This window comes from Nyctereutes procyonoides, unplaced genomic scaffold (genome assembly GCF_905146905.1).
Source record: "Nyctereutes procyonoides isolate TBG_1078 unplaced genomic scaffold, NYPRO_anot_genome, whole genome shotgun sequence".
Taxonomy (NCBI): Eukaryota; Metazoa; Chordata; class Mammalia; order Carnivora; family Canidae; genus Nyctereutes; species Nyctereutes procyonoides.
In genome coordinates this window covers 78,786,590-78,798,760 of record NW_026575146.1, presented here as the reverse complement: position 1 = coordinate 78,798,760, position 12,171 = coordinate 78,786,590, and the positions used below count along the sequence as shown (strand labels likewise).

The following is a 12,171-nucleotide window of genomic DNA, read 5'->3' as shown; positions in this document are numbered from 1 at the left end:
GAATAGGAAGAAACCCGAGTAACACAGATTACAAAGAGTACACACAGAGCACAACAGGTACTCACAGACTCAAGTGTTCAAATTCACAATGAAACACAGGCACAGGACACCTCCGATCATCACGGGCCCACAAAGGGATTCCTGCCAAGGCAAACCCACTGTGCTTTGCATGCATCCTGGGCCCGCGATCCCGGGTGCACCCGACAGCACATGGAGAAACCCTTGCCAGCGCCCGGGCGCCCCCCGGTGGCGGCTCCTGAGAACCGGGGATAGTTCAATCCGGGCCACAAACTTTTTTAGAACAAACCCTTGTGGGAAGCTGGGAGGAGAGAGGAAGTCGGACGTGGGCGAGGGGCGGGGTGTCTGGACTGGAACCTCCGGGCCCACGTGAGTGTCTGCCCCGTTTCTGAGTGGGTGCTGTGTGTCGGGGTTGCCGTGTCAGCTCGTAGCGTAACTTGTCCTTTGTCTTTATCATTCGGTGCCGCCTGCCAGTGCGGACGTTAGCGGCCCCGTCTACGTTCCCCTTAACTGATGCATCCAATCTGACCCACGGCCACTTGTTTATCTGCGTCGCGTGTGTTTCTGTCGAAGTAGAGGTGGTGTGCGTCTTCCGTGGGCTTAACGGTGCGGCTTAGCGGGCAACGGGCGTTTACATCGCACCCCCCCCCCATTGTGTATCTTTGAAAGTTTTGTGTCTTTTGAGTTAAGAGGCGACAGGTGGTGGTGCAGCGCGGTAGACACTGCGAAACTGGCGTTTGCCCTTGCAGCGTGAGGCTGAACTACCAACCTGTGTGTCTGAACTTGTCAGTGTCAGACGCCAAACAGCCAGAACTACTCGACAGCGGTTTAGAGGATTTGGAGTGGAGACCTGCGAACTCCTGGAGGTCTTTCCGGAGGGGAAAGGCTCTATGGTCGCGCGCAGAGCGCCCACTCCACGTAAGATCCCAACCATAGAGAACGGCGGCGGCGAAGCTATGATCGTGGCAAGAGGCGCCCCTTGAGATCAAAGGGAAGAGGGTGCGATTTCCTTTACAACTTTTCTCCCGTGTGTTTGCTTAGCCTCTTTCAAACCCGCGGGACTCTCTGAAGCCAAGTTTCCTTTGCATAAAGGCGATGGAGTTAGAAGATGGATAATTTGTCTGCTTTATCTCGCCGCTCCCCGCCCCCCCCCCCCTTCAGCGACATTTGCGAGGCCGTCCGGGGAAGAACGGCCAATCTGGTTAGCTTTTTCCAGCGAGCCCAACTGTACCCGCTTTATAAGATAAAACAGTCATCGCGATTGGCGGGCAGATTGTTTTGAAACCGCCCTAACGGCAAGGGGCGGGCCCTTGGCGAATTCATCTTTCCGGTTTCTTAAAGGCGACAGTGGAACGGAGGCGGGGGGAGTGGGTCGGCCGACCCTCCCTTTGATTGGTTCTAGTCGTTTTACCCGCCTGGACTCCTCTAGGGGCGGGAGATCTCGACCAATCAGGGTAGGTGTTACAGGAGACCCCAGTTTGATGAAAGGACCGCTCAGGAAAGGCCGAGAGTGTGTGTCTGTATATGTGTGTATGTGTTGGCGGGCGGTGGGGGTTCATTCTAAGATCTCGTCGCTGATTGGGCCAAGTCTTTACTCCTTTTTCTTCATTTGACCCTACGGGAGCGGGCGCGCGGGCGCTACCCAGTCACCGCGTGCTCCGCCTCCCGCCTTTTCCCGCCCTCCGCCCTGGCGGCGGCAGCGACGTAGGCCAACGCTTCCTCTCTGGCGGCTCCAGAGCCCTTTCATTGCCGTTCTTTTGAAAGCTATGCTCTGATTGGCTGAGCCTCCAGGCCCGCGCCCGTTGTCTCCAGGCGGTGGCCAATCGACACCCGTGTTGCATAGTAGGGAGACACGGAGGAGGGGGAGGCGGCGGCGGCGGCCATTTTGAGCCGCCGCCGCCATTGGAGCGGGCCCCCCCCCTTTCCCCCTTCGCCTCCTGACAGGAAAGGTTTAAGGGGGACAGAGCCCTGGGAGGCCGGGCCGGGCTCGGGGGCCGCCCCGGGGGCCCGGGCCATGGATGTGCGCCGTCTGAAGGTGAACGAACTTCGCGAGGAGCTGCAGCGCCGCGGCCTGGACACTCGCGGCCTCAAGGCCGAGCTTGCTGAGCGGCTGCAGGCGGCGCTGGAGGCCGAGGAGCCCGACGACGAGCGGGAGCTCGAGGCCGACGACGAACCGGGGCGACCCGGGCACAACAACGAGGAGGTCGAGACCGAGGGGGGCTCCGAGCTGGAGGGGACCGCGCAGCCACCGCCGTCCGGGCTGCAGCCGCACCCGGAGCCTGGCGGCTACTCGGGGCCGGACGGACATTGTGAGAGTGCGCGGGGCGGGGGTCGGGGAGCCCGGAGTGCGGGCCGAGGAAGGGCTGTGGGACGCGGAGTCCGGCGCCTGAGGTCGGGGAGACGGTCTGAGAATTGGGGGATCCCGCTGCCCGCCGCTGAGAAGGATCTAGGGCCGTGGGCCTCGGGACGACGAGAGGGTGGACCCTGGCATTCGGGGCAGGGGAGGTACTGGAGTGGGGGCTCTGGGTTTCGGAGCTGAGGAAGGTCCGGTGGGGGGAGGGGGAGCGTAGAGGATTCCGGAGCCTAGTGCTCGGAGACCGGAAGCTGTGGTTTCTGGAGCCGAACAGTCGGAAGAACAAGAGGTTTTCTAATCGGGGACTGAGGAGGGTCTTGGAAATGACGATTATTTCAGGGTTTGGAGCTGGGTGGGCTTAGGGACTCTGCTAAGCCCAGCGTCTCGGCTGCGCGTCGGGAGCCGTGTATTTTAGAGCTGGGAGAGTTTTTGAGAATAGAGGATCTTGGAGTTTGCTGCTGGGTGGGGTATGGGGAATTCTCTTGTTTGGTACTCGGATGGGTTGGTGAAATGGAGGTGCTGGTGTCTGGCCAGGAGGGAGCTGATGGACTGGGTGCTCTGGTATTTGGCTAGTGAGCATTTAGGGAATGTGGGAGACTGCCATGTGTTTGGACTGTGGAGGACCCACTTCTTTCTGAGGATGGTCTGGGGGTCTCAGGGCTGGAAGGCCAACGTTGAGGCAGGGCCAACTTGGGCATTTGGTGCTGGGAGAACCGGGAACATTCTGGTTGACTTCCAGAGGAGGTAGGTATGGGGATCCCGGGTCACTGGAGGCAGGCAGGAGAGGGAAGAATGCTTCGCTGGGCAGGGAACCTAGAGGTATTGAGCTGGTAGGTTCTGAGGACAGGTAATTTCAGCGGCTACTGCTGAATGGTTTTGGTTTAACACTATGGATTGTTTGAAGAACCGGAGGTAGCTGGGGGTGGGGTGTGGCAGAGAACAAATTGGTGGAGCTTGAAGTTGATGGAGTATCTGTGGGACAGAGGATCCTTGTGTCCAGTACAGGAGTGTATATGTGGTCTAGCATAAAATGGGAGGGAGGAGACTCTAGAATGGAAAGATAAAGAAAACCTGTTGACTTGGCTAGGGGCCTCTGGATGGAGTGAGGGCAGTGTTTCTGAGGCTGAGTGTCTTGTCCATGACAAAGCTCCTTGGTCCCCAGAAACAGTTATTTGCGTGCCGGGCGATTGGGGGTCTCTGGTGTAATAAGGAATCATTGCATGAGCCAGAAGTTATGACTCAGAATGAGAAAGGACAGGGTAGATGTAAGATTATCTGAAGAGAGAAGACCCTGGAATGGAAGGGAAGAACTCTGGAGTTGGAAAAGTGTGGTTTTCTAGCAGGACTGGGGAGCCGGGATTGGAGAAGTTAAAGAGTAAATAGAAAGGACTCTGGCATCCAGCGTTTGTGGTTTCTCTGAAAAGAAGGTGCTATGGGGGTGAGAGAAGAGACAAGAAATTGGGTTGGCATTGGGTGTTTACTGACTTGGTTCATGAGAGGTGGGACGTCCTGGAGTAAAGATTTGCAGTGGGGGCAGCCTAGGGATTGTCCAGGACCCACGTGCCCCTGCAGGGAAGAATACTTCCCCTTGCAGAGACCTATGTAGGAAGGAGAAGTGGTCAGTGTGCTTGTCTAAGGCAGGAGAGACCCTGGCAGGAATGCCTAGGAGGAAGGGCCAGTGGTCAGAGGTGCCTCAGAAGAGGGCATGTTGGACTTAGACGGACATTGTTTTAAAGATGGCTCTATGACTTGCGAGCCCTAGTTTCCTTGTGTGTACGACAGGGGTAATTACAGTGCCCCCAGGATTGTTATGAATGAGGTCACATGTGTAGGGGTTTTAGCACTGGGCCTGCCTATTATTGGGAGGCAGATGTTTTAAAGAGCAGAGGACCCCACAATCATGGCTTGTTAGGGTGAAGCTTCCTCCTTGAGCACAGGAGAAATTCTTAAGAAGAGATGTGAATATTTGTGGGAAGAAGAGCACTGTGCTTGGAGCCCCAGAAGAATACCAAATGGTTTGATAAGCCTGCCCTGTGTTCCAATTAAGGAGATATTCTATTTCTTCCTTTTTCTACTAACCCCTACAGCAAAATCCTCTGAGCCCGTTTCGGGCCCCACTGCAACCCTTCCTTCAAGCTCTGGTAAACAGGGCTGTAGCAAAAACCACGTGATCTGTTACTTTCCTCCCTTTGGGCTGCACCTGGTTTGTCCCCAGATGTATTTGTCCTCTGAGAAAGGATCCAATCAGTTAGCAGGTGGAGAAGAGTCTCCTTCCCTCTGCTCCTGTGGGTTCTGGCCCTAGAGGCACCTAGCAAAGCTTGCTCCTGGGTGGAAAGCCAGCTTGCTGCTCATCCTAGGTTTCCAAACTTCTCTCTGGGTTTGGCTGTAAGGGTCTTGAGTTTCCTACTCTGGTTTTGGTCTTACCTCGGAGCTTTCACATGTTATTCTAACCCCAGGAATGTTTTCTCTATTCTCGTCACTGAGCTCTCACCTATGTATTCTCTGAGCTGAGGCTTATCTTACTTTCTGGATCCCTGTCTTAATTTCTTTATAGACCTGAACACAATTAGAATATGCTTTTTGTCTCTTAAGTATTTGTTGAACGTACATCCATTTCACTAAACTGAAGGCTTCAGCGAGGCAAACTTATTCTTAGCTGTACCCCAGGGTCTGGTGTATAGTATGCACTCTATGGATAGTTAATATTATTCTTATAAGTTTCTATTCTTCATCTTATTCCATAATATACCTTCTCAAAACCCTTCCCATCTAGCTCCAAGTATTTCAGGACTTATTCCTAATGAGTCTAAAAGGCCACTGTTATGACTCCTGTTTTCTTAACAGTTCCTTTCCCCCCCTCCACCCCAGTTCCCCTTCAACTGGTATGGTTACCCTTTTATTTTTGCAGCTATCGTGGGGTGGAAGGGATTCGTAGAGAGGGTGGACTGTGCAGATGGTAGTGAATTGGGTCCACCAGAGGACTCATAGGTGCCCTGAGCAGTTTTTAAGGTTGTGCTCTACAGCCAACTCCCTACACATTATACCATGTCAGAGTACAGCCAGACTGGTGGTTTTTAAACTGTGCTACGTGGAATCCAAGGTGTCTGTAGAGTTGCCCCAGCCTTGGAGTGGGGACTTCGGGAGTAAGGTCAAGCTGGATACCTTCTCTGACCTTCCCATCTCCTCACTTTAACCAGAGCAGTTCTACTTCATTTGGTTTAGTTTGTTGGGATTCTGTACAGCCCAGTCACAGATGCATCACCAACCATTTGAGGGACTAGAGGGCATGTCCTCAGGCAGCTGGGGCCGCTGACTGCCCAGATATGTTTCTATCTGAAGGCATTGCCACACCTCTTAGCCTTTGGCAGGCTATCCCCAGTGGGGATGACATTGTGTAGCACCAAAAAAGCCACCTCTGGTCCCAAGAAGCACCTTCTAACTGGCCACTTTTTGTTTTAAGATGTCATGGACAATATTACCAGGCAAAACCAATTCTATGAGAGCCAGGTCATCAAGCAAGAGAACGAGTCTGGCTACGAGAGGAGACCGCTTGAAATGGAACAGCAGCAGGCCTATCGCCCAGGTGGGAAAGCGCACATGTATACTTCTTTTGAGGGAAATAAGATCTGTACGTGGCTCATCCCCTCTGCTGAAAGCCTGTCTTTCCAGAGAGATTTTGCATCTTCCTCTTGGGCAGTCCATTTGGGCTCTGTCACTCTGGCAAGGTTCTTCTGAAGGAGAGAACTTAATCCTGCTCCCAGGTGTTAAGAGAGGGGAGTGGTATCTGTTTTCAGATGTTAGTATCAATACTGGGGAGAGTTTAGACTCGGGCCAGTATTTAAGTCTTATTTAAAATCTTAAAATGTAGCATTCAGCAAGGACCTTCTAAATCTAGTCCAGTTGTTCCCATGTTCTGAAGAATATTGTTCCAGGAGATATCATTAGGGACTTCCCAGGAAAGGGTTCCTTGGCCAAAATATATCTGGAAAATGCAGCACGTGCTGTCCCATCCCTGGGAGAGTCACTGTAAAGGCTCTGAGAAGTCCTGGACTGGGAAAAAAAAAAAACTCTGTGTCACATTGTTTAAACTCATGGTTTCCCAGATGTGTAAATACGTCTTTTCAACAAAGTTCTCTGCAGTGTCAGTTTGGGAACCACAGATATACCTCAGCTCTTGCCTCTCATTTTATAGACTGGGGAGGTGGCTTGTCTGATGGCTGAGCTTGGGTTAAAACCCGGGAAACTGGAGTCCAGGCCACTGCTCTTGGTTAATGAGGAGCATTCCCAACCATTTGTGTCCTACTGTTTGAAAAGCAAGCTCCCACTGTTGAGTAATGATGGAGCCAGGACTGCCTCCCAGCTTGTGCTCCTTTCACTGTGTTGTGGCCCCAGTGCCTTTTCTTAGTGAATCTAGTTGAATGTATCTAATTTCATTCTTGGTTCATCCACAAAGTGAAATGCCCAGACATTTCTTGTGGGTGGCTCAGGATTGATTGATTGATTGATTGATTGATTGATTGATTTTAAGATTTAATTTATTTGTTCATGAGAGACAGGCAGAGAATAGGCAGAGGGAGAGGCAGGCTCCTTGTGGGGAGCCCGATATGGAACTCGATCCTGGGACTCCTGGATTGCGCCCTGAGCTGAAGGCAGATGCTCAACCTCTGAGCTACCCAGACGTCCCTGGCTTAGGATTTTAATTTTTTTTTTTTTTTATTCAGAGGCGGAGAGAGAGAGAGGCAGAGACACAGGCAGAGGGAGAAGCAGGCTCCATGCAGGGAGCCCGATGTGGGACTTGATCCCGGGTCTCCAGGATCACACCCCAGGCTGCAGGCAGTGCTAAACCGCTGCGCCAGCCAGGCTGCCCATGGATTTTAATTTTAATGTAGGTTAAACTGTAGATTCATGTCAGGCTCTGTGACACTCGTGGGATCTTTGGCCCAAGGAGAGAGTCAGCCTGAGACTGAGCCTTTCCCTTGGTTTACAGCATGTTATCCTATCCTGACTTTCTATTTGTGGTGTGACTTAATAAGGCCGTCACACCTATAGGCTGGCTTAAGTGTAGACCCCTCCCCCTTCCCAGGGGTGATTCTGGGCTTTGTGGTAGAGTGATTGAAGCCAGTGGAGTTAGCTATAGGACCACAGTGTCCTGTTGAATTGACCTCCCCCCTCCCTTTCCCTTGCCAGACTGAAGAAGCTTTGTAAGAACTGAGGTGGAAAGGTTCTCTGGGAGGAGAAATTAAAGAATGTCAGATCATGGGATCTCAGCTTAAAGGAATCTTAGAAATTTTCTAGGGCTATCTCCCACTTGGTATGGGCCAAGGTAGCTGCTAGCTTTCATGGGGCCTTTGGCAAAGTAACCAGAGGCAGCCATTCCACCTTTGGGTGGGCCTGTAAGAGAGCTTGCCTTTATTTAGTGCTGAAGCCCCTCTCCCTCCCCATGAGGCCTGAGAATCATCTGGCTGACATTGGTCACCCCATCAACAGTCAGTGCCAATGTGCCTGGCTAGCCATCTCCGGCCTCCCTGTGCCCTGGCTCTGTTCTGCAATGCAGCCTCCTTGGCTTCCTTGGCAGGCTTCTATTGAACCCAGCAAGCTGCTTATGCCCAGTCCATCATCACTGTAGTCAGGATCCTGTGAGCATCTCCTAAGGTCGGGGGACCAGAAAAACGATAGCTAAGGAGTTTCCCATCTTGACCACCTGGATTTGTCCTGACTGTAGAAGTGAAGACCGAGATGAAGCAAGAAGCACCCACCAGCTTCCTCCCGCCCGAAGCTTCTCAACTCAAGCCAGACAGACAGCAATTCCAGAGTCGCAAGAGGCCTTATGAAGAAAACCGGGGACGGGGGTACTTCGAGCACCGAGAGGATAGGAGGTGGGTGTGTGAGGTGATGGTAACCCCTTTTCCAGTGGGTTTCTGTGCCTGTAGCCTGGTCCCCATGGGGACCTTTGTACTGAGCCAAGGGAGCAGAGCTCTTCTTGCCCTTACACATTTGCTTAGTCCTCCAGGCACTCACTGCCAGATTTAGCTTGGCTAAACTTTTGCTTCTTCCCTCAGCTCTTACCTCCTTGTTACCTGCAGGGCGAAGTCCAAACACTGCCTTTCATGTGTGAGATGCCAGCCTCCCTTTTCAGTCCTTTCTCTCACTGCCTGGTCTTCCTGCATGGTGTCCTACTATTCTTCATGGCTGCTTAATATTGATGGAAAAGATTTATTTTTCCTGACTCTTTTCCCAAACACACCCTTCTGTCCATCTCTCATTAATTCATTTTCACACTCATGCTCTTTTCACAAGGTACCTGCCTTTGGGCTGAACACAGATACGGACGGTGGGTTTTACCTTCTTTTGATCCCAATCTAGGGCCTGAGACAGGCGCATATGTAAGTAAGTCACCACCTAGAGGGGCTAGTAGGCAGGGTGCGTTTCAGTGTCGGATCAGAGTGAGGAGTGGCCTATCTGCCCTGGTCGTTTTCCTTTCCTGACAAGCTCTCCCTGTCTCCCTGCCCTTGCCCCCCCTTCCGTTTCTGCACGAAGATTTTTCTGATCACGGAAATTTAAGATGACCATACCTTCTCTAGTTATGTGGACTAGTTGTCTGACAGGTTTTATTTCCTACTTGGTGGAGTCTGTTCTCTCACCAGCTTGTGATTCAGACAGGGCCTGGGTCTGTTGGCTGCAACTAAAGGTAGGATGCGGAACTACCTCTGAGGAGTTTCTCCCAGTGCCTTCTGCAGAGCAGAGGCCTAGGCTACTAGTCTGTGGAGAGAGAGAAGGAATACTTGCTCTGATTTGTGGCTGGCAGGGATAGCTTTCTAGGATGGACTTAGTGTGTGCTGCACTCCTTCTTTGTACAGGTCTTTGTGCTAGCCCTAGACTGGAAGGGCCAGAAAGGCATTCCACCAGAGGGAAGCCTCCCGGGTGGGCTCTGGTATTTGATCTGGGCACATGGTGGACAAGGGTCTGATGTTCCAGGCAGGACCCTGGGCATTAGGCCCCATTCCTTCCACATCTCTCCTTTATTCCTATAAGGTGGAAACCAGCAGTATTTTAACATTAGTCCCTTTTTGGTGTTTTGGTTTTTGTTTTTTTTTAAGATTTTATTTATTTATTCATGAGAGACACAGAGGGAGAGAGAAGCAGAGACACAGGCAGAGGCAGAAGCAGGCTCCACGCAGGGAGCCCGGCGTGGGACTCGATCCTGGGTCTCCAGGATTAGGCCGTGGGCCGAAGGCTGCAACAAACCGCTGAGCCACCTGGGCTGCCCCCTTTTTGGTGTTTTGATAGGAGATGAATCTCATTCATAATTTAGGACACTTGACAGAAAGGCTGAAAAAATGGGTCATTCCAAACACTTGTGGATGTGGAGTCTTAGGAAGATGTAGACAGATGGTGATCACTGGGGTTGACCTGAGCCTTTGCACATTTCCCTTCCTGGCTCAGTCCCTTCTGGGCTACTGTATCCTCTCATCAGCAACAGAACCCAGTATGGAGGCAGCTCTCGACACTCCCAGAGTGTGGGTCAGAATCTTGGAGTATGCGAGAAGAGTCATCTTCTGGCCAGTTAATTGTGCCGGCCCTTTCAAGCAGAGCATGCCCTCTCTAGTCCCCGTCCCCACCCTAGGAGTTAACAGTCATTGCTCTCATGGCAAGGGTGTGAGGTGGCCAAGTTCTTTTGCTAACCTCTGTGGGAAGAAACTGAAATCCAGGAAGCAGTCTGGAGGATACTTGTAAATTCTAACAGAACCTCCATTTCCCTTCCTCTCTGCTTATCCAATCCTTCTTATGGGACTTAATCCCTTTTTCTGACAGGGGCCGTTCTCCTCAGCCTCCTGCTGAAGAGGATGAAGATGACTTTGATGACACCCTTGTTGCCATCGACACATGTGAGTCCTTGGGATGCCCGTCTAATTCTACTTTGCAGTCAGTATTGGGAGACTGGTATGAGAGAAACGAGGCTCAGGAGTGAGGTATTGGTTCAGAGGCCAAAGGTCTCCTCCCACTTTTAGCTGGTATCCTGGGCAGATCATTCTGCTTCTCTCACCTTCTCTTCAGGGAGGCATAATCCTGCCCTGATGACCTCAGAGGACTTTCAGTGACACTCCTCAGAATGGGTACGAGAGCATTTGGAAAACCCCGAACACCCAAGGGGTTGTCATCTAATCAAGAAGGGAACCTGAGTGCAGCTGAGGAAACTTAACTCTTTGACTACCAGTCCACCAGTTTCCATCTACTGCTCACTTTCCTGGTGAAACCAATGCCACCTTGTCCTCTGAGGCATTAGCCTGGCCCGCCCTGTTCTCCGTCCTCCGGTTTCTTTCCACTGGATAAGTGGCTTCCCCTTGACTGTGCATCAGAACCCTAGGTGTAGTGGTGATAATAGGCCCTGCCTCTCCTCAGACAGAATCTCAGCGGTAGAACTTGGGAATCTGACTTTAAAAAGAAGCCCAATCAGGTCTGAGAATACTGTACTTTCAACAGAGCAGAAACTCACCAGTAATTCATGTATTTCTTTACTTAGCTCGTGTTTATAGAGCAGTGGCTATGTACTTTGGAAGAGAGACGGACTTCTCTTACGTAGTCCCCTCTATCTCAGGATCTCAAAGCCCGTATACCCAGAGTAAAACCAAACTTTTTTAAAAGTATAGGATGGCAGTGGTCAGTGAAGTGGTGGCCGATCAAATGCCAAATGTACAGACCACAACTCGCAGCCTTTTAAAAAAAAAAAAAGGCAGCCTGCTGGATGGGATGGTCAGGAATGACTTTCTTGGAGGTCTGACTGGCTCCTTAAAGAACGGGAAGAATCAGAACTCCAGCAGGAGAGTCTGAGGCCTGCAAAGGAGGTGGGAGCCTGCAGTATACTTGGACAGTGGTGCCCGAGTGGCAAGTGTAGATCCAGGTCAGAGGTTTGTGCAGCTGTTGCCAGCAGGAGTCTGGCTCCCAAACTGATAGCATTAGCATGGAGAAATGGTTAAAGTGTATGGCTGTGGGATCAGCCTTTTTTTTTTTTTTTTTAATGCTAAATCCCTTGAACATGTTGAGGTACTCTTCCTATCAAATGTACATTCCTTCCTGCAAAGTGCATTTGTGTACAACTTCTAGGGCTTCGCCTAATGGCCATCTTTGGCCTCACCAGATGGAGAGTCCAGTTCCTATGTCTAATGGCAGCTTTGATCCTGTGCAGGCCAGTTTGAAGTAGTCTGGAGCCTTGCTACTAAATGGGAGAATGGCTGGCTGGTGTTGGTTTGTCATGAACCATACTATGTCTGCTTGTGTACTCTGGTTAACACTTTCAGAGGACTTACCTTTGCCTGTGCCTGTGCCTGTCCCTTGCTTGGATCTTTAAAATATCAGCCAACTCCTGGCTTTTTCCTCCACAGATAACTGCGATCTCCACTTCAAAGTGGCACGAGACCGGAGTAGTGGCTATCCTCTCACAATTGAGGGCTTTGCCTACCTGTGGTCAGGAGCCCGTGCCAGCTACGGAGTCAGAAGGGGCCGTGTGTGTTTCGAGATGAAGGTGAGTGGGAGGAACAGACAGGTTAGGTACAGAAAGCATGTCTATCCTTTAGAATGAGCCTGTCATTAGGTACTTCGGTCAGAGCCATTATTATTTTTTTTTTTTTTAAGATTTTACTGATTTATTCATAGAGACACGCAGAGAGAGAGAAAGAGAGAGAGAGAGAGAGGCAGAGACATAGGCAAAGGGAGAAGCAGGCTCCATGCAGGGAGCCCGACTTGAGACTTGATCCTGGGTCTCCAGGATCACACCTCAGGCTGCAGGCAGCGCTAAACCGCTG

At 51.4% G+C, this 12,171-nt stretch overlaps 1 protein-coding gene across 4 annotated transcripts in view; it reads left to right on the top strand.

Annotated features, from left to right (window-relative positions):
* Positions 1–1,453: 1,453 nt before the first annotated feature.
* HNRNPUL1 (heterogeneous nuclear ribonucleoprotein U like 1) overlaps positions 1,454–12,171 on the top strand; it is a 35,414-nt gene continuing 24,696 nt past the window's right edge. The window contains exons 1-5 of one of the 4 annotated variants that reach the window (XM_055309880.1): positions 1,454–1,472; positions 5,832–5,954; positions 8,094–8,247; positions 10,184–10,257; positions 11,752–11,891. In XM_055309880.1, the coding sequence (XP_055165855.1) occupies positions 5,837–5,954; positions 8,094–8,247; positions 10,184–10,257; positions 11,752–11,891 (486 nt within the window). In that variant the 5' untranslated portion in view covers positions 1,454–1,472; positions 5,832–5,836. Of the gene's footprint in view, positions 1,473–1,884; positions 2,328–4,070; positions 4,099–5,831; positions 5,955–8,093; positions 8,248–10,183; positions 10,258–11,751; positions 11,892–12,171 lie in introns of those variants that run through there. The other 3 variants (XM_055309877.1, XM_055309879.1, XM_055309878.1) reach the window with 3 other exon arrangements.